Source organism: Diceros bicornis, chromosome 33 (assembly GCF_020826845.1).
Source record: "Diceros bicornis minor isolate mBicDic1 chromosome 33, mDicBic1.mat.cur, whole genome shotgun sequence".
Taxonomy (NCBI): Eukaryota; Metazoa; Chordata; class Mammalia; order Perissodactyla; family Rhinocerotidae; genus Diceros; species Diceros bicornis.
Window position 1 is genome coordinate 36243352 of NC_080772.1, and position 24718 is coordinate 36268069.

Consider the following 24718-nt stretch of genomic DNA (forward strand, 5'->3'; position numbering starts at 1 on the left):
GTACACAGGGACTGTTACAATCCAAAATGGAATAACAATACTCTGAAGTCAGAGACGTTCAAATCCTAGCTTAATTTTATTGGCTGTTGAAGTTGGGGCAAGATATTTAATATAGCTATTAAAACTTTTTTTGGTTTGAGTTAACAAATTCTTAGCTTGTTCTAAGCTCTGATTGAGCTTTATTTAGTCATTGTACATCTGAATTTATGGTAGACTTGATTCTGTTTTGTACTCTGGCTTGGGGAGAATCATGGTCTCTTGATGTGAAGACTGAGCCCCTGAGTGCCTCTGCTGTTGAGGCCTGCTGGTGCACTGTCCCTGACCCAGACGTGCCAGGCTTAGCTTTGATTCTGACACGTGTGCTGGAAGGAGTTCATTTTATCCAAAAGTAAAGCCTTAACCTTAATGTAAACCATTAAGGATTATGAAAATTTGGCATAGGGATTGTTTTAAGATATACTTTCTTATGTACAACTTCATTGTCGTATGAGTAATTCTTTGCTGTATAGCTGAGTTCCTTTCCTATTGAGAAATGGAATGTGTGGAATAAGCAGGTTCCAGAACAAGATCTTTTGCTTCTCATTAAGTGTTGCTAGTCAGAAAAATTGACAGGTTGACTCTTATACGGTTTTGGTAAAACTTGGGGAGTGATGGGAGGAGGAAATGTTTAGAAAACCTTAACAGCTTTCTGTGTCATACTCCTCCTCTCTTGCCACTAACCCAAGTAGAACTACTGTTTAACACTAGAAGAGGGGAAGGGATTATATGCGAGTGAGACAGAGAAAACTTCATAGAGTAAGATACATAGTTAGCAGTTTGTGGAACAAATCAGTTATCTCGTGAGTTAAAGGCGTTGTTGTATGAGATGAGGAAATGGGTAATTTTGAAAATACAGATGAAATTTAAATTGAATTGTTTTGGAAGAAACTTGTGCTGTATGTGAGTGTTTCAATATCCCCGTTTTTGCTTTTACTTAGATAATGGCATTAAAACCCTATGACTTGAGGAGGCGATTATATGTAATATTTAGAGGAGAAGAAGGACTTGATTATGGTGGTCTAGCAAGGTAAAATAAAAAACACATATCTGCTCTGAAATAAGTGTATCCATTATATGCAATGGATGTATTCTTGATATATTTTTTCAACAGCAATCCAGAATTATTTTTAAAAATAAAAGTTAAGATATTTGCACAATTCTAGAGGTAACCAGTATTATTGCTATCTTGGTTATCCTATACATTTTCTCTGCATTTATATAATTAGTATATATGTGTGATATAGTACATATTTGCTGTTTTTTTAAAACAGTTGATCATTCAAACCTGCACAATATAGTGACTTGATTTTGTTATTTTATATATCGTGAACATCTTTCTGTGTCATGTGTAGAGCTAATACTCTCTTTTTATTTAATGGCTGCACAATATTCCATTGTATGGAGATACCATAATTAATGGATCAGCATGCATAAGGTGGTTCCTTATTTTTGCTATTATAATAGTTTATGTTGGTTTTATGTTTGTTTTTAATCCAGTCTGAGTCCTTTTGAGAATAAAGTTTTCCACATTCAGTAAATATATTGTTAACAGTAAACAGTTGTGAAGCAATATAAGTGGGAAATCCTTTTAATTTTTAATTTTTTTCCCTCAGTTACTTTGCCCATACCTAATTTGACAGCAATTTATTTTTTAGCAAAACACTTTAATTAAATGTTTCCAAAGAAAAACTTGCTTTTCACAGAAACAAATCTTTCTTTGAACTCATATTTCACTGTTGTACAAAATTACAAAATCACCAGTATTGTACAGCTAGCAAAAAGAGATGCAGGACTAGGCACAACTGGTGGGGGCATATGTGAGGTTATCAGAGTTTTGTTTATATTAGCATATTTTCTCATCCAAAATATTAAGCAGCTTTTTCAGCAAAGAAACACTACCGATCACGATAAGTATTCATGTCACATTCATTGTGATTTATCTCAATTTCAGAAATGTTCAGACATTAAAAAGAAAGGTACATCTTAGAAATTAAATATGGTATTATTTTTACAGTGTCTGATTTATAACATTCACATTCTTGTCTGAACTCTTATTTGCCACAACTGTTTGGGTTTAGTTTTATATTTTGATGGTTTTGTTGCATATAGTCACGTTCTCCACACCATGATTTTTTCACTTGCAAATTCTTTGTTTTTATTCATGTGTTGGTTTTGGTTCATTCAGGAGATCACACGGATGATACGTTCCTGTAGTTTTGCATGTTTGAGAATGTGTTTCTGTTGCTTTTGTGTATAGACAACAGCTTCGCTAGATACGGATTTCTTGCACACACTCATTCCTCCAGTCCTCTGTGGATGTTGCTTCACTGTCCCTTGGCACTGAGTGCCAGCACTGTGAAGTGGGAGGCTGGCCCTTGTAGGAGACTTTTTCCTCTGAGTGTCCATACAGTCCTTTTTCTTGAAGTTTAATTTTATTGTTAATTGTTTTATATCTTTTTTTAGGAACATATTAAGATCTTCCTTATTTTAAGGGAAATTTTCTTCTATTATGTCTTTGAATATTTTTTCTGTTCCATTTGTTCCATTTTTCTTCAGAAACATCAGTCATGGGTATGTGGAATCTCCTTTGTCAGTCTTACATGTCTGTCATCTTTTCTCTCATCATTTTTATCTTTGTGCTTTTCCATTTTGTTTTCATTTTTCTCAAACCTACCCTCATGTCACTGTTTGCAGTAATGCCCTAAGTTTTGCTGCTTCTAATGTGATTTTTCTTCATTAGTGATTTTACCGTTTTCTTCATTTTCTTCTTAGGCTCTGCTAACTCACCTGTTGTCTCACAGTTTTCTCGCCTCTTGTATCTCTTTACCTTATTGAGAGTACAGAGAAGGATGTGTTGACAGTGGGCTCTTCTGCCTCTTGCTAGTTAGAATCTTTCCTTCTTTTCTGCTAGTGTCAGGGTATAGATTAGATCCCATGTTATAGTCGTTCTTCTTTTGAATGTAGTCACTTTTCTCTGAGCTGCTGTTTGCTAAAAGTGATCTGCAGCAACTGGAAATTTTATTTCTGTTTTTTGTGTGTCTAAATGCATTCTCGCTGGATGTGTCCAGTCCTCTTCCCTGGCGGCATGTCTAATTTCAGCCCCATCACAGCAGAAGGTCACCTTGGTTCAACTGCTCTGTTGGGACTGGATTTAGTTTTATGAATTGGTGTTTATCATGCTTAGTTGATTTTGTGTAGGGACTCCCTTCTCTACCCTTCAGGCAGTTTCCGAGATTGTAATTTAAAATCTTGGAAAAAACATTTGTAAAGAGGCTGCCAGGCCAAACCTAGACTGCGGAGTGATGCCCTCCATTGTGATTTAAAATTTTTTTAATTACTTGACATTAAAGAAAATCACTAGATTGTGCTCAAAAATTGATATTTCTTACGCATGTTCCCAACTTCTTACATGGCATCAGTTGGCTGGATCAGAATAGCTGCTTCCCCTGTAGGGTAGTGTACACTCTTTTTTGCTTCTATGCCCACCACTGCCCAGTCATCTAAGGACTATGATTAGATGCCCAGAAATAGTTCTTCCATAAAACTAATAATAACTGTTATCGGGAATACAATGAGGAATGGGGGATTGTGGTTAAGAGGAGAAAGTGAGGTCCATGTAGAGAAGGAAACACACTTTACTCACTTAACTGACCGCTGTAGGCGTTGGAGTTTGGAACCGTGCTTTAAAGGCATTGCTGTTGAAGAGAATCTTGCAAATTGAGTTTATTTTGTAATATAAATTATTAATCTTTTATCTAGTTGGATTTCATATATTGGACTTTTTTAAATGAGCCAACATAGGTGGTAAATAGTTAGAGAGTGCTTATCACATTTAAAGATTTTACCTTTTTAATTATAGTTCCATTTTTAATGTATTGACAAAATTAAAACTGTTCCGTAGCGGCAGTGCTGTGTACCTCAGTATCATCAGCAAGTATTGATTAAAACTTATTGCGTATAGGTCTTAGAATGCTTATAAGAGTTGAGGATACAAAAAATATATAAAGACTTGGTTTTTGCTTTTGAGGAGCTTTTTACAGTCTGGTGGATGGGGCAGGTCATGTGCAGAAAAATAAATAATATTGTGAGGTTGTTACCACAAAGTGTTTAGTGACTGATACAGATAATATGCTGAACATTGCTGCGGTGGGATAGACCTCAGCTAGACGTGAAAGAACAAGTGGGCTCTACGTGGGCTGAGGGGACGTTGGGGAGACATACCCAAACAGGAGGATGGCATAGAAATAACCTGCTGTATGTGAGCAACACTGCAGGAACTGGCAAGTAACTTTGAGTGGAGGGCCAGATCCTAGGAGGACTGGAATGGAGGGCCAGATCCTAGGAGGACTGGAATGGAGGGCTGAGGGATCAGGCAGCAGGTTGTTAAAGGCTGTTGAGCAGAGGGATGGTGTGTGTATGGATGTATTTAAGATCTGTTTTTCAATTCATGTATATATAAATGCTAAAAAATAATCTTGACTTACATTTTCTTTTAGAGAATGGTTTTTCTTGCTTTCACACGAAGTTTTGAACCCCATGTATTGCTTATTTGAGTATGCTGGCAAGAACAACTATTGTCTACAGATAAATCCAGCATCAACCATTAATCCAGACCATCTTTCCTACTTCTGTTTCATTGGTCGCTTTATTGCTATGGTGAGTCCTGACTTTCCATTAGTTATTTAAACTTTGCTTATTTCAAAAGTATTTTAGAGAGGACTTAAAAAAATGATACGGCATTATCCTTGATTTTGTTACCAAGGATGTTTGCCTACGAAGAGAGTATCAAAATATAGCTTATTTTTGGAGTACCTGTATGCAATCAAGATTATGAATGTGAGGATTATTGCTATAGCCACTTAGTCTTTAAAAGTCCTTTTATTTTATAAATTAAAGCCTAATTTTAATATATATATAATGTATAATAAAAATATAAATAATTTTATAGTATATAAAAGTATAATAATATTCTTTTCTATAAAAGGACAGTCTGAGTTGTGTAATAATTGCAGTTGATTGCTGTATCTGGAATTTTCAGAGCTATGCTAAAGCTATTCTGGGACTATTATCTTTTGTGAAGTGTTTGTGTTTATTTATTTGCGCTTTGTTATCTGTTAATTCACTCAGCAAATATTTATTGAGTGCTGACTACAGTATCATAGTATGAGAGAGATGAGACCATGGAAAAAAGACACATTCCTTGCTCTCAGGGGTCTAAATTCTATTAGTGGGAGACAAATAATAAGTAAGTATGTGCTGAGGGAAAGGGAATGTTGCTCTTTTATATAATATGATCAGAGGAGGCCTCTGACAGGTAACACATGAGAAGAAGCATGAAGAAAGCAAGGAATTGAATCATGCAAATATCTTAGAGAACAACATTCTAGGCATAGAGAACAGCAAGAAAAAGGCTCTAAGGTGGAAGTACATTTTTGATTGAAAAATGGCATGGCTGGAGCAAAGTATATGTGAGAGAACGTGGTAGGAGATGAGGTTGAGAGATGCTGTGTGAAACCTTTAGGAAATTCACTTAAGGGTTTTGAGCAGGGAGTGACATGATCTCAGTAACATGATCTGACTTTGATTTTATTAAGCTTACTGTGCTGCTCTATGGAAGAGAGACTGACTGAGGGCAGAGGAAAGCAAGGGTAGAAGCAGGAGAGCCATTTGCAACAGTCCGGGTGAGGGATGAGAGTGGCTTGGACTGGAGTGTGTCGCAGTGGAGGTATTGAGTAGTGGTTTGGATTCCAGATCTATTCTGTAGTTAGAGCTAACGGTTTGCTGACAGTTAGATGCAAGGTGTGAGAGAGTCAAGTATGGCCCCAAAATGTCTGGCCTGTGTGTCTGGTTGCAGTTGCCGTTTCCTAAGATGGCGGGGTTGTGACGAGGGCAGAGATGTCTGTAGATGTCCATGTGGAGATGTAGAGTAGGTGGTTGGACATCCAAGTCTGGTGATGGGGGACGTCTAGGGAAGGCTGTGTGATCATTTAAGGAATGAGTGTGGACAGAGAAGAAGTTTAAGGACATTTATAAGAGAGGGAGATGAGAAGGAACCAGCCAAAGAGCTGAGGGGGAGGAGGTAGGAGAATCAGATGAGAATGGTTCTCAGAAGACAAGGGAAGAAGGAAGTGTGTTTCAAGAAGGAAGAAGTGCTAACTGTGTCGGGTACTGATAAGTAAGCCTGTGATTTGGCCAGGTGAGAGATACTCAGGAGCGCTAGAGAGGAAAGATTGATGGGAGTGATTCAAAAGAGAATGGAAGGAGAGATGGAGACAACAAATATAAACAAGTCTTGAAAAGAAAACATTTCTATACTGATAGTGATGATCAACTAAAAGGGAAGAATTTTTTTTTTTTTTTTTTTTAATTTATTTTTCCCCTAAAGCCCCAGGCCATACTTGTAAGTCATAGTTGCACATTCTTCTAGTTGCTGTATGTGGGACGCGGCCTCAGCATGGCCGGAGAAGCAGTGCGTCTGTGCGCGCCTGGGATCCGAACCCAGGCAGCCTGCATCGGAGCGCATGCACTTAACCGCTAAGCCACAGGGCCGGCCCAAGAGGGAAGAATTTGATGAGGTCAAAGAGAGAAGGAATATGTGAGCAATGACCTTGAGTAGGAGAGGGAGGAAGAGATCTGCTCAGTGCACGTGGTAGTAGAGAGCTTATCCATGATGAGAGTAGATAGGGCAGACGTGGTGGTTCTCCTCTGTTTCCTTGGTGAAATAGAAGGCAAGATCAGTGGCTCAGAGTGAGGAGTGGGGAAGGGACGTGTCTGAGGAATGAGGTCGTCGTCGGGAGAGGGAAGAGTGAATGCACTGGGGAAGTAGGATCACCAGGCAGCACTAAGCTCTCGCGTGCAGTTGTTGTCATGAACTGGTCAGCATGGTTGTACATGCATTTCTAGCACGTTCCACTGCCCAGGCATGGGCATGGAGTAGGTTGAGAGTTGTGTTTAGCTAGGCTTTGGATTTTGCCAGAAATACACTGCAGAGGCAGGGTTTAAAGGTATACAAGGGAGTAATTTTAATGATTGAGGGTGGAATCTAAACTGAGTAAGGGGAGAAATAACTTCCTGAGGGGGCTGAGAGACAGTGACAGGGTAGTAGGTTCAGTGGATTTTTTTTTTAGATTCCAGTGGGGTCAAAAATTGCTGGTCTTACTACTAAAGGCAGTGAACTGGACAATTAGGTGGTGTTTGAAATCGAGTTTAAGAAGGAGTTGCATTATTGCTAATAATAGTATCTACAGTGTGGTGCTGAGAATGTTTAGCTAAGTTAGAGTAAAAACTAAGATCCTTGGAAGGACTAAAAAGCCAAAGTAGTAAAAGAATCATGAGTGTGGGTGTTGAAATCTCCAAAATTATGATGGTGGTGTAGAAGAACACAATATTGAAGGAATAAAGAGGAGAAACCAGAGATCTAAGGGTGACCGCACAGGCGGGGGTGGGAGGGGGTTGGTAGCCGCTAATGTAGTGTGATGGCGTGAGCTTTAAGGCTGGGGCAGGTGTAGGGAGGAGGAGTTAGTAATTGGGAGCAACACTCGCCCCACTTCCAGGCCTGGTGACATGAGTGGGTGGGAGAGGAACAGCCACCCCTTAGAGAGGACTCCAGGGGAAGCAGAGTCCTCAGAAAAATGCCAGATTTTTGCTACAGCAGGATGCTAAAGGATCTTCAAAGAAAGAGTTGAGGATGTGGGGGATGGATCATGGGCTCCAGAGGGCAAAGCAGAGTAGATGGTTTGGTAGTTTGGGGATATGTGAGAAGTAGCATCGCCTTTCAAGATGCAGGCAGCTGGTGGTGAGAGTCGAGGTACCGAGGTCTGGGGCTTCCTGTGTAGCCTTGTGAACAGCAGTGAAGGCACGATGGGGTTAGTCCTGAAAATCTCAGCAGGGTGAGATGAGAGGGGCGTGCAGGAGGGATCTTTCCAGGGGTCTGTACAGGGGGCCCTCAGGCTCCTTCTTCATTTCTGCGTCCAGTTAGGTTACTTTAATTTATACAACGTATTAGAAAGAGGGTGTTAGTAAAGCTCCTTTATCATCCTCTTTTACAGTTGTTGACAGGACATGATATAGCTAAGTGTTGGACCTTAGTTAAATAGATGTTGTTTTAACTCTGTAATTTGTTTTTCAAACAGCAGTTTGTATAATATTTTAGTTTTCATGGTTTATGCTGATTGCATATGAAGTGCTTTTTTTGCCTGTAAAGCCTCATGATTTCTCTCTTATCATTGTGCTCTGAATAAGAAAATAATTTTGTAAAGTTTTAAATAAAAATGTTTGTTTTTCTTGGCAGGCACTTTTTCATGGAAAGTTTATTGATACTGGTTTCTCTCTACCGTTCTACAAGCGTATGCTAAGTAAAAAACTGACTATTAAGGATTTGGAATCTATTGATACTGAATTTTATAACTCCCTTATCTGGATAAGGTTTGAAGATTTATCTTTCAATAAGGCATTTTCTTGAAAGCAATTTACATGTCTTATTAATTAGTGGATATATATCTATATCACCCAGAGACAACAACATTGAAGAATGTGGCTTAGAAATGTACTTTTCTGTTGACATGGAGATTTTGGGAAAAGTTACTTCCCATGACCTGAAGTTGGGAGGTTCCAATATCCTGGTGACTGAGGAGAACAAAGATGAATATATTGGGTAAGGTGTTATACCTGATTGACCTTAATTCCTAGAGCTTCTAGAGCATGTTAGACTAACTCCTCTATCTGTACCCTTACTTTCATCCCCTGCTCGCTCCCCTGGGGAGGTGTTCACATCCTTTCCCTCTTTCACGTATCCTTTTTAGTCATTGTCTCTCGACTCAATCATCCTCTCAATTTATAAACATGCTCCAACAGTCCTCAAAAATTCAAATGCACTAAAAAAACACTTCCCTTGCCTCTGATACACATTTAAGTTCTTCTCTGCAGTACCAGTGTTGTTGAAATAAGAGAATCTTGGTGACCCTCGCTTTCCCACGGCCACTTGCTGTGTGCATCCTACCTTTGTCCAGAGCAGAAATTGTAGAACACTGGTGCTGCAAGGGCTTTGCAGAGACTGTGCAGCCCCTTCATTGCTAGATGAGGAGACCGAGGCGCTCTGTTGGGTAGTAGCAAAACCAAGTCTGGGAACCAGGCCTTGACGGGCAGTCGAATGTTCATTTCTTCTTCCGTCTTACTTTCCTCTCTTTCAGTAGTGCTCACCACAACCTCTGTTTTGAAACTCTGTGTTCTGTTGAAGTCCATGATCCCACACCATACTGATTTGCTTCATCTTCTCTTTTAATAATGGTTCTCTAAATCTCCGTTTCCTAAATGTGGATATTTTTCCAAGGCTCTTTATTCAACCTGCTTCTCTAAATAGTCTGCTACCATGGCTTCAATTTTCTATTAAAGTAATGCCTGAACTTTAGAAATAATTTTCATTTGCCAGCCAGGTAAATCCAGACTTTTCCAGGAAAGAACCAGATAGTGTTTTAGGCTTGTGAGCTGCACACAGTCTCTGTTGCAGCTATTCCACTCTGCTCTCCTAGCACAAAAGCAGCCATAGACAGTGTATGAACAGAGGTGTGGCTAAGTTCCAATAAAACTACTTGTAGACTCTGAAATTGGATTTCATATAGTTTTCAAATCATGAGATATTCTTTTAATATTTTTTCAACCACTTTTTAAAAAAATGTAAAGACTGTTCTTAGCTTCCGTGCTGTACAGAAGCAGACAACAGGCTAGATTGGGCGCACGGGCCCTAGTTTGCCAACTCCCGAACTACTGAATGACTCGTCTTAAATTTGACGTGTTGAAGTCAAATTTCTCATTTTTCCCTGTATTGCCTCTTCTTGACCTATTTCTATTCATGGTACTACCATTTTCACCATCTTTTAGACTTGAATTCTCAGTGTCATCTTTGTCTCTTCCTTTCACATTTTTTGTTTTTCATATTTGTTAAAAAAAAATGGGATGATATCATACTCTTTACTCTGTGGCTTGCTTTTTCCGTCTTCCAGGTCAGTAGAGAGAGGTCTAACACGTTTGTTTTCTCATGGCTAGATAAACGATAGTATGTCCATTCTGTAGTATCCTGCCATCTCTGCTGCTAGGAGTCGTTCAGATCGTGTCCAGTTGGGGCCACTGTAAACAAGGCAACAGAAGACCTCCTTGAGCATGAATCCATATATCCTGCTGCTTTTGTCTTTGTGGGATAGATTTCCCGAAAGTGAAGTTATTAGGTCAAAGATTATTGAATAGAGATTGCTGCGCTGCTTTCCCTACAGATCCTGGCAATTCTTTCTTCCCTTTTGACCCTGGAAATTGCTGTGGCCTTTCAATTTCACATCCTTAAGTGTCTCTCTGCTAAGTTGTTGCAGCCTTCTTAGCAGGGCATTCTAGGCCCCTTGCTCTCTATTTTTTCTGCTAAACTAGTTTTCTCTGAGTAGAGGAATTACCAGTAACTTATTTTCTTCTTTATATATCTTTGATTCTCTGAGGTGTTTTTGTTCTGCTTACTTGTCATGCAGTGAGCATTTATTACTCTTAACAGAAAAAACGATAAAGCTGTTTACATTTTGAAGGAAATAAATTCACAAAGATAGTGCATAAGGCACTGGGCTTTCTATATCTGTTAAACCTTAAGCCTTCCACAAAATCCAACAATAATTATTAAATAGCACAGCCTAAACATTTAAATAACACCATCAACATTTTAAATATCAAAAGCAGATTAAATAAAATTTCATCACGTAAAGTTTATATTTAGTTAGCTACTTTGAATTTTATACTTTGCACTAAGGTAACCACTATTTTTAAAAGTCTTACCAGTATAATACCTACAATATATGAGAGTTGATATCTAATCCTGAATTTAACAATTTTTGGAGGATTTTGTTTCAGTCTCTGAAACAATAGCAGACTTTAATCTTGTTTTTTAATCTTGCTCTTTAAAATTATGTGATAATATTCTTCTTTTTTAGTCATGATATTTTGTTTTTAGTGCACAAAATAGGACCTCAGTGAATCGATGAGTAAATGAATAGTAGAAAGATGTGTAAAGTACTGTTAGAATACGGAGTAGGAAAGAGGCTACTGATTCTGCTGGGAGGACTCCAGAAGGTTCTTCATCAGACGTTGCACACAAGTGAGGTCTTCAAAGATGAGTGAGAGCTTGCCTGAGGGACAGGGCAGATGAGCTGAGCTGTTAAAGACATTAGTTTATCCAGAGAATCCACAGCCACAGTGCTGTGAGAATGGTGGAAGATGTGAGAAATAGTGATGAGATTGGAGCCTCGAATGGAAGCCAGATTATGCCTTAGTCTGAGGAAACTATAGTATTTCTTTAAAAAAACCTGGATTTTTGCTCTAATCTAAAGAGCCCTCGAAAACAAACCAAAACCAAGATGGGACGATCAGAGTTATTTTTGGAAGGCTAATTCTGGCATCTGTGTGGAGGACGAATCGGGACTGATAGATGGGAAGGAGTGATCGGAACACTAGTTAGGAGGTTGTTTCGGTAATCTAGGAGCCAGGTGTCGCAGGCCTGACACAGGGAGACACAGTGGAGGTAAGAATGAGGGCATGGATTTTTGAGGATGTTTCAGGAACAGAACAGTTCGGATTCAGGGACTCGTTCCATGTAGTAGGGGAACGAACAGTAAATGAAATGTTGATGGTGGAGGTTTCTGGATTGGTTGACAGTTGGACGTGTTAGCAGGATATCGAAGTAGTACGACTTACATCTTAATCTCAGGAGGAAAGCAGAATGGGGGAATTTAAGAATTACTGGCTTTTCTATGATAGTTAAAACTTTGGTAGTTAATGATACCATCTTTAGATAGTGAAGAGCTAGAAGAGAAGGCAAGGCAGAGATCTCCGTGACACCAGCGTTTATGGGACCGTGAAGCCAGTGAAGGAGACAAAGGAGTAGCCAGAGTCAGACCAGGAGGAGTGGTACGGCCAGACCAGGGGACAGGGGTGTGCGAGTGGGGATGCTGACATCTGGGGTTACAGGAAGTTCACGTAGCTCGAGCACTGAGAATAGGGCATCGGGCTGGGAAATTCGGAGCTCTTTGGTGACATTTGTCAAGAAAGTGTTTTCTTCCTGGAGGAGGAGATTTTGAAAGCCCAACTACAATGGTTTAAAGTTTGGGTGAATAGGAGGTGAGAAAGTGGAGACAGTGTAGAGTGAGTGGTGGTAAAGAGAGGAGAGAGAGTGGTTAAAAGAGGTACTGGGTTGAAGGAGGGGCTTTTGGAAAGTAGTGGTCCGAGCACCCTCGTGGGCAAATGGAGAGAGGAGTAAGAAGGTGGAGTGGAGGGCATGGGGCAAAAGAGGGTTAATAATTGATAAAAGTTTCGGAGGCAACAAAGATGAAAGATTAGTCTCAGAAAAGAAGATGACCAGGATCTTCTAGGACACAAGAAGAGGAGTTAGAAGTGGGAAGAACGTGGATAAATTGGCTTCCTCTGGCCTGCTGGTGTCGGTGGCTTCTCAGTGGTGTGTGCTGTTCCTCCACAAGGACCTCCAGGCCCATCTCCTTTCAGATGCTCCTTGTGGAGACTGTGTGTCACTTATGGATTCTCTTCTTTCTCTTTTGTTATACTTTCCTACTCTGCAGCTGCTTATGTGTCTCCTCAGAATGTTTTATTTCCGTCTTCAATTTCTTCTTTTCTGGTTGGGAAACCTTCATGTTCTCCAATAAATGAGTCTGTGAAGAACGAGTTCTCCAACTCTAAGCCTTCTCAGACAGAGGCACCATACGCCTGTTTGAACACATGGCCCACGGAGAGATCGTGCTGCCTGTTACTGAGACAGTCCCTTGCTCCCCTCGCCGTGGAAGCATTTGTGTTCTCAAGTCTTCCTTGGCAGAAGCGTCAGTGGAAGGGAGAGTGTGTTAAAGGACTGTAGCCATACCCTTACTATGTCAGCACACCGTATTTGGAGTTACTTGTCTAGATATGAACAGGAAATAGTGCTAGAATTTGGCTGTCTTGCTGACAAAGAACCTATTTACTTTGAAAAGCACTCTTTTTTATAGCTACTGATATGCTAGAACTGATTTCCTCATGTAGAAACGTGTTAAAACTTAAATTACCTACACACACACAAACATGTATGTGTTATGTGTATATGTGGTATATTTAGAAAGAGGAAGGAATTTTAGAAGTACTTGGTGTTTCCAAGCCTGTTACCTCACATACAAATTACCTGTTTTAAATACCGTCTTTATTTTCAGTTTGATGGCAGAGTGGCGTTTTTCTCGAGGAGTACAAGAACAGACTAAAGCTTTCCTTGATGGTTTTAATGAAGTTGTCCCCCTTCAGTGGCTGCAGTACTTCGATGAGAAAGAGTTGGAGGTGAGACTCTTTTCTTATGCCGTCACAGGGAGTGTTGACGGGATGAGAGACTGCTGTGCCTTTACAGAAGAAGGTCCACACACTTTAAAATCTTTGGCACAATCATGAATCCTCTGCTTCATCCAGATGTTTAAGGGGTTAAAGCCCTGGCACGGAGTGAGGGTCTTACGTTCTCTGAACCATGATGATGTCATCACCAAGTACCAACTGTTGGGGTCCTAAAGAGTGAATGCACCCTTAATAATTCCAGTGAGCTTGCAGAAATCCTGGATCACTAGTGACTTGCCCCAAAGATCAGACTTTTAATTCAGGAATTCTTAGTGACCTTAACTTTACTTAGACTTGTTAGAAGAATATCAGGAATGCCTTTCTTTTTTTGGTAATAAAATTCAATTCGCATAACATAAAATTTACCATCTTGAACATTTTTAAGTATACAGTTCAGTAGTGTTAAGTATATGCACATCATTGGGCAACCAATCTCCAGGACTTTTTCCTTTTGCAAAACTGAAACTCTGTACACGTTAAACAACAACTCCCCATCTCCCCTCCTCCCAGCCCCTGGCAGCCAGCTTTCTGTTTCTCATATAAGTGAAATCATACTGTATTTGTCTTATTGTGACTGGCTTAATTCACTTAGCATAATGTCCTCCCAGTTCATCCATATCATAGCATGTGTAAGAATTTCTTCCCTTTTTAAGGTTGAATAATATTTCATTGTACGTATATACCACATTTTATTTATCCATGCATCAGTCAATGGATATTTGGGTTACTTCCACCTTTTGGCTGTTGTGAATAATGCTGCTGTGAACGTGGGTGTACAGATATCTCTTTGAGACCTTGCTTTCAATTCTTGTGGATATATACCCAGGAGTGGTATTACTGGATCATACAGTAATTCTATATTTCATTTTTTGAGGAACTGCCACACTGTTTTCCATAGCAGCTGCAGCATTTTACATTCCCCCCAGAAGTGGACAAAGGTTCCAATTTCTCCACATCTTTGCCTACACTTGTTATTTTCTGTTCGTTCGTTTGTTTGCTTTATAGCAGCCATCCTAATGGGTGTGAGGTGATATCTCATTGTGGTTTTGATTTGTGTTTCCCTAATGATTAGTTACCATGACTTCTTGAAGTCTCCTTTTCCCATACAGAGTAGAACATGGGCAGGGCATTAGGATAGTCCATGGCATTTCCTTTCTGCCTCCTTTGGGTATAGTATTTTAACTTTAGCCATCTTGGGTCCTCTGTTAAGAAACTTGGTTCATTCATGTAATCAAATGTACATATGAAAAATTAGCATCTTAAATTTCATGCAGTAATATTCCTATGTATAAATTAGCCCTCTGGAAACTGACTGACATGGGAAGTAAATGAAAATCAGGACTCCGAGCCTGAATGACACGTGGACTCTCTCTAAGCCTAGTTAACATCTCTTTCTTAACAGCTTGCTTAGACAAATTAACAGAAGCATGTTAGAAGAGTAAAATGGAAGATATTTTTTAGAGTAGTTATTAATCATTTTTAATCACAGACTTCATTAAGAATCTGAAGAAAATTAAACAACTTTATATTCTCAAAATTTGTACACCTAAAATATTCCATGTCTTCGGTTAAGAACTCCTATCTTAGAGGCAGAGCTCCGGCATCGGAGCAGAGGTGAGACCAAACAGTAGGTCGGAAAGGATGTGGACAGGCACACTTCCCCGTAGCCCTTCGTCACGTTTACAGTGTTGTCACGTACAGTCCTGGAAATGGTTTGGCCGTATGATCATTTCCTTTTACGCACAGGGAGACAAAAGCCCTTACTGGTTACCAATTTGCCCTTAGCTCATAGTACAGAGCTGTGAGAAAATCTTGATTTTTACTCCTAGTCTATTGTTCGTTCTTTCACTCCCATTCATTGTCTCTGTTAACCGTGAATAATATCACAATAATAGGTATTCATACCATTATTCAAAATAGTGGTTATTCATAATCATGCCCCGTTTTACAGGTTAAAATCTGTTTAAACTTCAAGAAGATATGAGTCATTCTTTATAAAAACTCTCATCACACTAGGAATAGAAGCAACTTTCTCAGTTTGATAAGGGCATGAACAAAGAAAATAAACCCTGACATCGTTCTGAATGGTGATACCTTGAGTAGTTCTTGTTGAGACTGGAACAAGGCAAAAATGTCCATCTCTCCATTTCTGTTCTGCGTTGTACCAGATGCCCTAGCCAGTGCAAAAACCAAAATAAAGAGCATACAGGTTGGAAAGAGTAAAACTGTCCGTATTCACAGATGATAAGATGATTGTCACCTTAGCAAATCCTAAGAACCTACCCCAAAGCTACTAGAAATAATAGTGAATTTAACAAGACTGTAGGGGACAATGTCAGTAATTTAAAAATCAATTGTATATCTTGTATATACTAGCAACAAACACTTGGAAATTGAAATTTTAAAGTTTCATTTACTAATACATCCAAAAAATGAACAAATTTAACCAAAGGCATGTAAGACTTCTGTACTGAAAACTCAAACATTGCTCAGCAAATTAAAGACTTTAATAAATGGAGAGATATACCGTGTTATGTATCAGGAGACTCAGTATTGCAAAAATATTCGCTCCAAATTGATCTGTGTATTCAACACAATCCCAATCAACATCCCAGCAGAATTTTCTTAAGGAACTGACAAGCTGATTCTAAAATTACGAGGAAATGCAAAGGCTCTGGATTAGCCAGAACAGATTTTAAAAAGGACAAACTTGGAGGATGCTCATTACTTGATTTCAAGGATTACTGTAAAGCCGTAGGAATTAAGATCATGTGGTATTTGTGAAAGGATAGACAGATAGACCAATGGAACACTAGAGAGTCCACACATTGTGTCAATTGATTCTCAAGAAAAGTGCTAATATATTTCAGTGGAGAAAGGGAAAGTCTTTTAAACAGATGATGCTGGATCAACTGGATATCCATATGGAAGAAAATTAATCTTGACCCCTACTTCAGCCCATAAAGATTAATTTAAAATCAGTCATAAACATAAATAAGAAAGCTATAAAGAAAATAGGAAAAAATCTTAGTGTAGGCAAGAGTTTCATAGGGAGAACACAAAAAAGCAATAAACCACATGCACACACAAAGGATAAATTGGACTTCATCAAAACTTAAAAAACTTCTGTTCTTCAAAAGACGCTGTTAAGTAAATGAAAAGGCAACCTACACACTGGGAGAAACTATTAAGACAGAGGTCTTGGGGCCGGCCCGGTGGCGCAAGCGGTTAAGTGCGCGCGCTCCGCTGCGGCGGCCCGGGGTTCGCTGGTTCGGATCCCGGGCGCGCACCGACGCACTGCTTGGTAAGCCATGCTGTGGCGGCGTCCCATATAAAGTGGAGGAAGATGGGCACCGATGTTAGCCCAGAGCCGTCTTCCTCAGCGGAAAAAAAAAAAAAAAAAAAAGAGGAAGATTGGCGGATGTTAGCTCAGGGCTGATCTCCTCACAAAAAAAAAAAAAAAAAAAGAGGTCTTATATCCAGAATATATATTCACAAAACCTCTTATGACTTAATAAACAGTCAAAATGTTTTTTTAAATGGGCGAAGACTCCACAAAAGTTGGGGGTTTTTTTGTTTTTTTGTGTGTGTGAGGAAGAATAGCCCTGAGCTAGCATCCGCCACCGATCCTCCTCTTTTTGCTGAAGAAGATTAGCCCTGGGCTAACATCTGTGCCCATCTTCCTCTACTTTATGTGGGACGCCGCCACAGCATGGCTTGACAAATGGTGCATTGGTGCTCGCCCAGGATCCAAACCCGAGAACCCCGGGCCGCTGCAGTGGAGTACGCACACTTAACCGCGATGCCACTGGGCTGGCCCCCTAAAAGAGGCTATATTGATGACATAAACACATGAAAGATGCTCACTAGTCACTGGGGAAATGCAAATTAAAACTAAACGTAATACCACTTGGGGGCAATGTTGGTAGTTTCTTACACTGTTAAACATCTATCAACCTTACGCCCTAGCAGTTCCACTGTTGGGTATTTACCCAGGCGAAATGAAATATATATTCACACAAAGATTTTGCCATAAATGTTCATCACAACTTTATTCATCAAAGCCAAAAATTTAATCTAAGTGTCCACCAGCAAGTGAATGGATGAATAAATTGTTGTATATTCATAGAATAAAATACCACTCAGTGATATGAAAGAAGCACTGGTCCCCACAACACTGTGGATTAATCTCCTAAACGTGCTGGTGGGTGGGGCAGGGGGTGCAGAAGTGAGAGAGAGAGAGAGTGTGTGTGTGTGTGTGTATACACACTATGTATGATAGTCTCAAAAATCGGATCTGTGGCGAAATCATTGATCACCTAGAGCCAAGGATGAGGATGGTAGTTTTGACTGCAAAAAGGGACATAATGGAAATATTCTACATTTTAATTGTGGTGGTGGTTACACAGGTGTATACATCTGTCAAAACTCATTTACGGGACCCGCCCCATGGCTTAGCGGTTGAGTGCTCGTGCTCCGCTACTGGCGGCCCGGGTTTGGATGCCAGGCGCACACCGACGCACCGCTTCTCCGACCATGCTGAGACCGCGTCCCACACACAGCAACTAGAAGGATGTGCAACTATGACATACAGCTATCTACTGGGGCTTTGGGGAAAAAAAAAAACAAATGGAGGAGGATTGGCAATAGATGTTGGCTCAGAGATGGTCTTCCTTAGCAAGAAGAGGAAAATTGGCATGGATGTTAGCTCAGGGATGATCTTCCTCACAAAAATAAACAAATAAATAAATAAATAAAACTGTTAAAAAATTTACCTCTATACTTAAAATAGGTGAATTTTATTGTATGTAAATTAACTATTATGCCAAAAAAAGTTTTCATCCCATATATAGTAAACTGGGGTTATTTGCAAATTTCACATATGTAGACTATTTTATTCCCAAAGCCAGGATAAATGAATAACAGATTAGTATATTTTTACTTTTAAATAGATAAGATAGCATAGATTTTAAAAAAAGAACCAGAAATTTATGTTTGAAACTTTTCAGTAATTTGGGATGTATTTATAGTAGAAGAGATACTCTTTTTAGTACAACTAATGTTTTTCTTGAAGAATAGTTTCTCTAAATGTTGTGTTCAGTTTGAGTTCAATAAACATGAATAAGATAAAGTACCAAAGAATCCTGTATGTTAAATGGCCACAAATTGTGTTGGATTTGCTTACTGTGATCATTACTTGTCGAGCATACAGCTATTCATGTAATTATGCATGTGCTTAGCTGTGCGTCAGTGGCCTTCAGTCTCGTGGTTGTCCCCGTCCCCAGATCTTCACCATGGCCTGGCCCTGTGCTCACTCCCCAGGTTATGCTGTGCGGCATGCAGGAGGTTGACTTGGCGGATTGGCAGAGAAATACTGTGTATCGACATTATACAAGAAACAGCAAGCAGATCATTTGGTTTTGGCAGGTATTTGCTTTTATTTTTTTGAAACAAAATATTCAAAGAAAACGTTTTCTAATGAAACAGTGGTTTAAACAACAGTTCATTTTTCATATTGAGACTGCTTTTGGATGTGGTCATTAGTCTTTGAATTCACATCAGAAGTAAGTCGCGTGGACCCTTGTTACAGGCCTTCCCAGTGCTTATTTTGACTGTCTTCCCAGATAAGAGCATGAATGACAAACTCTCCTGTACGGAAAAGTGTAATGGTCATAGTTGTAGCTATAGCATTTTTTTTCCTAGTAGTATAAAAGTACTCTATAAATTCTACTTAATTCTAAACATAAATGAGGAAGTGTGTTTTTAATGAGAAAGTCAGTGCAGATACTTATTCCTCTGAAGGTGATACTGTGCTAGGGAACTAGAATAATCTAGAGGACCATGTCCAGGAATGACTTTTTCCTTTTCTCTCTCTCTCTCCTCCCGCTCTCTTTCCTTTCTTTTGTTGGTGTGTTGGCTTAAACTCCAATAGCGTGGTCTCTGGGCATCCACATACTACAGCTGATCTTGAAGCACATGTTAATAGACTTCCTGTTTTGTGTGTTTATTTCAGAATTTAAAATCTCTAGGCCAGGGCTATTCTTCACACAAATCTGCTAGTTGAGACTCATTCAAGCAGCTTAGTGACTGAACTTCTGGTTTACTTTTGTTTAACTGTATCACTTTCAGGTGAAAAGTAAGCCTGGGTTTTTGTATTACTATAGAAAGATTTTCCAAAGGTTTCATCTTTTCATAAGGATATATTTCATGTGTTTACTGCTTAATACTTTAATGAAGTGTGCACACTTCTAGAAATTTATCTTACAGATGTACCTCAACATATGCAAAATGGCACGTACCAGAATATTTACTGCAACGTTATTGGTATACTAACAGACTTGAAACACCTAAATGTCCATCAGGAGGGGACTAAGTAAATAAATTATAATATATCCATTCTGTAATTCTGTACCTTGTAATCATTCTTTTTTAAATGCAAATTAACAAAAATATTGGAGAATAATATGTTTCAATACAGTATTAAGGGGAAGAGGAAGGTGTGTATAATATGATGCTATTTGGTTGAAAGGAAAACTTAGATTCTGTGGAGTCAGGGTCTGTGCGGGTATGTGAATGTGCCTTCTCTGAGGAGGAGGTGAGAAACCCGGCAGCAGTTCCAGAGCGAGCTGAGCAGTCAGGGGAGAGGTGCAGAAGCGGCTCTTCGCTCTCAGTTCTGTACTGTGTGTGCCTATTACCTGCTAGAAAAAGTCAGTAAACAAAAAGGTAGGAATAAATCCATTTTCAAGCCTCACGTATCTGAATTGCATCCCAGACAGAACGTATGCAGGTGTCTGCAGTCTTCCCTTTCAGGCCCTTTCCCAGCCTCCTTCCTCCCTTGTGTTCTGACTTTCCGTTTGGGCGTTTGTGTCTTTGCACCTGAGGAGCTGAAACTTGGGGTCCTGTAAACCTAAACGAAGTTTGTGTTTTCTGCATTGGGTTTGTTTTAGGGAAAGTGGTGAGGTTTATGTCAGACCTGGTCATGAGCTCTCTCTCGTGTCTTGACAAAATACATGCCTCAGCACAGTTCTGGGTGTTTGTTCATGATTAGCACAGCATTTTCTCTTATCTTGAGCTAACATGTAGTCCCTGTCTTTAAGATATATTTCTATGCACACTGCGCCCTAAGTTCCTTGCCTTCTAAGATACTGAGACCAACTCAAATCAGTATTGCACCACGTTACTCATTTATGGCCCTCTTTAAAAAGAGAGAGTCAGTGAACTAGATATTTTTAGAGGAATGCATACTTTGGGTTTTCAAGTATGAAGAACACAGAAAGTTTGGAAAATGGTGTTTAGTGGGAGAAAATACCAAAAACTATTGAGAGTGGCAACTGGGAAGTGTTCATTTGTCTTTGGTAACTTATGAGGGGGAGAGTAGTCGGCTCAGATCAGGATAACAGGGGTTTAGAACCCAACCAGACTGAGTTGATTGTTAGTTCTGCCACTAATTAGCGGTTTGAGAAGGAGAAATTATTTCACCTCTCTAGGCCTCCATTTTCTAATATGTGTAGAGGAGTGGTTAATGATAGTACCTCCCTCTCAGTGTTGTTGTGAGGGCTAAATACACAGCAGGCACACGGGGAGCCCTCTGTAGGTGACGGCCCAGCATCTGCCCTGGGTACCCGTTAGTGGTACGTACGGCCTTGGACAAATGACAGCCTCTCGGAGCCCCTGTTTCCTCTCTGTGAGGTGATCACAGTGGCTGACCCACGTTCATGTGGGAATGAACTGAAGTGAGAGTCACCATGTACTTAGCATGGTGCCTAGCTTTCATAAACAATAAATGCCCCAGCCACTTGTTATCACAGACCTTTTGAACCAATTTCTGTGTTAAATTTCTTATTCTTCAGGATAAATTCTTAATTTTATTGAAGAAATTTAAGAATAATTTGTCTACTATTTTTATTACTGAAGATAATTTAGCATTGATTTTATCTTAAAGTAACTTCGATTTTGTCACAGTTTGTGAAGGAGACAGACAATGAAGTGAGAATGCGACTACTGCAGTTTGTCACTGGGACCTGCCGATTACCTCTGGGAGGGTTCGCCGAGCTCATGGGTAAGTGCAGTCCTCTGGGGTGATTTGTGACGGTGATGGCCTTTAGGCACGGAGCAGACATGAACCTAAGGATTGTTCTTCTGTGCTCCATGCTGTGCGTGTGCCAGACCACAAATAAACGGTTAATACCAAATACGTTTGTAAGACGAGAAGGAGAGTCTGCTCACACAGCCTGGCTGGCCATTGCTTTGCCCCGTAGGGTGACTGTGAAGGGGACAGGATTCTGTAGACACTTGTCTTTCCACGGACGTGCTCTCAGTGGTGGGTCTCTGCAGCAGGAAGACACTGCTCTAGGCAGAAGCGGTTTACATTGTGGTTCATTCTGCATCATTCATGTGACTGACATCTTCCCTTATTTAACTAGTTGTCAACACCAGAAAGTTTAACGGACCAGATGAATTTTGTCTTGTTTTCCTGGTTTAGGAAGTAATGGACCTCAAAAGTTTTGCATTGAAAAAGTTGGCAAAGACACCTGGTTACCAAGAAGCCACACGTGGTAAGTTCAAGACTCCTAAATAGGAAGGTGAAAGCGAGAATGAGTCTTTTGTTTAAATATTTAAGACTCAGTATTACTGCTTATTCATTAAAGTAGGCAGGATTTCAATTTGGACAACAGATGATTAATACAGCATTCTATAACTAAATGCTTTGGAATAATTTCTAGTTGGCTAGTGTAAATACTTGAGAAAGTACCCATTGATTGGGCAGATATTTAGAGTACCCCCATGTGTATAAAATAAGACTGACGTGCCCCCTGCCCTTTATGACGTTTTCGCTCTGTTGGGGAAGGGGGCACGAATCACCAGCAGGTGCACAACTATGTGCAGATCCTAGGAAGCCCCTCAGAGGACGTAAGGAGGTGCTGTGGCGGAGCGCACGGGAGGGAGCCTGCCCCGTGCCGAGTGGTCAGGGAGGTGTCTCAGGACGGTCATGCTGGAGTCTGGCAGCAGCACGCTGTGGGAAGGAAGAGCGCGTTCTTTGCACAGGGCCATGTCCAAAGAGCCTGAAGTGAGAAACCATGTTTCAAAGAAGTGAAAGGTGACGGCTGTGGATGGAACTCGCTAATTGAGGGGTACAAAGATTGGGAGGTGTGGGCTGGCTGGACTACGTGAAGCCTTACAGGCTTTTATAAGGAGCGTGGGTTCCACTTTGAGGGCGATGAGCAGCCTTTGAGGAGCTTTAAATAACTAGTAGTGAGATCCAAGATGAATCCCTCTGCAGCAGAGGAGAGAAGGAATTGGATGCAAGAGTGAATGCAGAAGGATTAGTTGCAGACTTAAAAGATGATGATGGCTTAAAGGTACGTGGTTCTTTCAGGGGGTCAAAACTGTTCTTAGACTAAGCCATTATTTGCCTTTTTATTGCTTTGACATTTGCACTTATGGTGCAAAAGCCATGGCGGGTAAAACCGCTCGTGCCTTCGCCCAGATCAAGGCAGTGGCACCAGCTGCCGTCTCTCTGTTCCTCGCCACCACACACCCGCAGTTTAAAGCAAAAAAAAAGCCAGGCTCATTGAAGACTGTTCTTTATGAAGCACTAACAGTTATTAACTTTATTAAATCCTGAGGACTGAGTCTGTGTCTTTGTAATATTGTGAATGACAAACAGGACGTGTGCACAGAGCATTCTGCGCACCAAAGAATGGCGGCCGTCCCAAGGGGAGCTCTTTGGCAGCTGGTTGAGTGGACAGCTGAACCGGCTTGCTTTTTTCACGCAACACTTTTTCCTTGAAACAATGACTGACAAACAAACTGTGTTTATTCAGACTTGAGTATCTAGCAGATATTTTCTTGAAAAGTAATGAAGTCAGCTTGTTACCTCAAGGAAAACATTTGGAAAACTTGTCTATACCACCATGAGCTTGACAACTTCCCAAGACTCCTCTGATGAGTTTGGTGGTTTAATTAACAAATGTGATTTTTTTTTTCTATTATATAGTTAAATATGTCAACATTTGGAAATTCTTTATAACTCGGTGAACCAGTATTTCCAAATGACCAGGGCATGATGTTACAAAACCATGCGTGGGTAAAAGATTCATTCAAAGTGCAAGGTAAACCCATGGATTTTACATAACAGAGTATACAAAAAGTTCTTTGATATGATTTAAGAACCCATATTTGCGTAACGTTGTCAAATTTAGTATGGTATCAAAGAATAATACCCACAATTATCTCAAAAAATGACTAGAGTACATCTCTATTTTCTAACTGCATCTCTGTGTGGGGACAGATTTTCATATACTTAAACAAAAACAATACAGTGCAACAGAATCCAGATGTCTTGTATTAAGCACATTAAAAAGCTTTGCAAAAATACAAAATAAGGTCACTCTTCACTATTTTTTTTTGAAAATAGTCATTTTTTCATAAACAGTTATTTTAAAGTGATTTTTTAAATTTCTCAGTTTTAACTTCTAATATAGTAAATATCAATAGATATAATTCACATAAACAAAGCTCTTCGGGGTTCTCAATATTTTTAAGTGAAAAGGGATCCTGTGACCAAAAAAAAATGGAGAATACCAGCCTAGATTAAATTGATGAATCCTATAGAGGAGGACAGATTGTTGAGGCGGGGTGAGAAGAGAGTTCATGACAAAGGAGCTAATTCTGTAAGAAAGATGGAAAGAACTGGGATTCTGAGGACACATTAAGGAATTGGCCTTGGATAAAAACAGGAACACTTCCATTTTTACAGTAGAGGAAGAAAAGTTGGGTATAACCTATAGATCTACTTGAGATTCTGTGAAGGGAAAATAGCTATCAACTGTTGGTTTCTATTTTCTCAAAGTATAAGGTGAGGTCACTCGCTATGAGTGAAGACAGGAAAAACTTTTGAGGAGGAAGAATGGGAGAGTTGTCCGAGATAAGTATTTCCTAGAGAAATATGGCGAAGAATGCTGGGCAGTGTGGATGGCCCGCTCGGGTCTAGTCGTTCATGTAGAGTGACACCAGTCTTCCTGGTTGTAGGATTTCCCCCCAGTAACTTGCAGTGTTAAGGTACAAGGAACAGGAAAGTAGAAGGCTGAATTCATTCCTGGTTTGAGTTTTGATTAGTAAGTTCAAAAGAGGGAGAGACGGGATTTAAAAGTATTTTCGAGGGATAGTGATTGTAACAGTGGGCTGTGGGTTGAGTAGAAAGTGAGGACGGGGGGGTGGGGGGCGTCTGACAGGATAGGATGGTGAAAAAGGAATGGGTCAACAGGGTGGCATTTTAATTGAAGTCAGCTGG

General features: G+C 40.0%; 1 protein-coding gene across 4 annotated transcripts in view; it reads left to right on the forward strand.

The window, feature by feature from the left end:
• The window catches only part of WWP1 (WW domain containing E3 ubiquitin protein ligase 1), a 116625-nt gene that overhangs the window by 87528 nt on the left and 4379 nt on the right, over positions 1-24718 (forward strand). For all 4 annotated transcript variants that reach the window (XM_058528975.1, XM_058528971.1, XM_058528972.1 and 1 more), the window contains 8 exons: positions 978-1066; positions 4536-4695; positions 8330-8463; positions 8552-8692; positions 13257-13377; positions 18748-18852; positions 21388-21484; positions 21908-21980. In XM_058528975.1, the coding sequence (XP_058384958.1) occupies positions 978-1066; positions 4536-4695; positions 8330-8463; positions 8552-8692; positions 13257-13377; positions 18748-18852; positions 21388-21484; positions 21908-21980 (920 nt within the window). The remainder of the gene's footprint in view (positions 1-977; positions 1067-4535; positions 4696-8329; positions 8464-8551; positions 8693-13256; positions 13378-18747; positions 18853-21387; positions 21485-21907; positions 21981-24718) is intronic.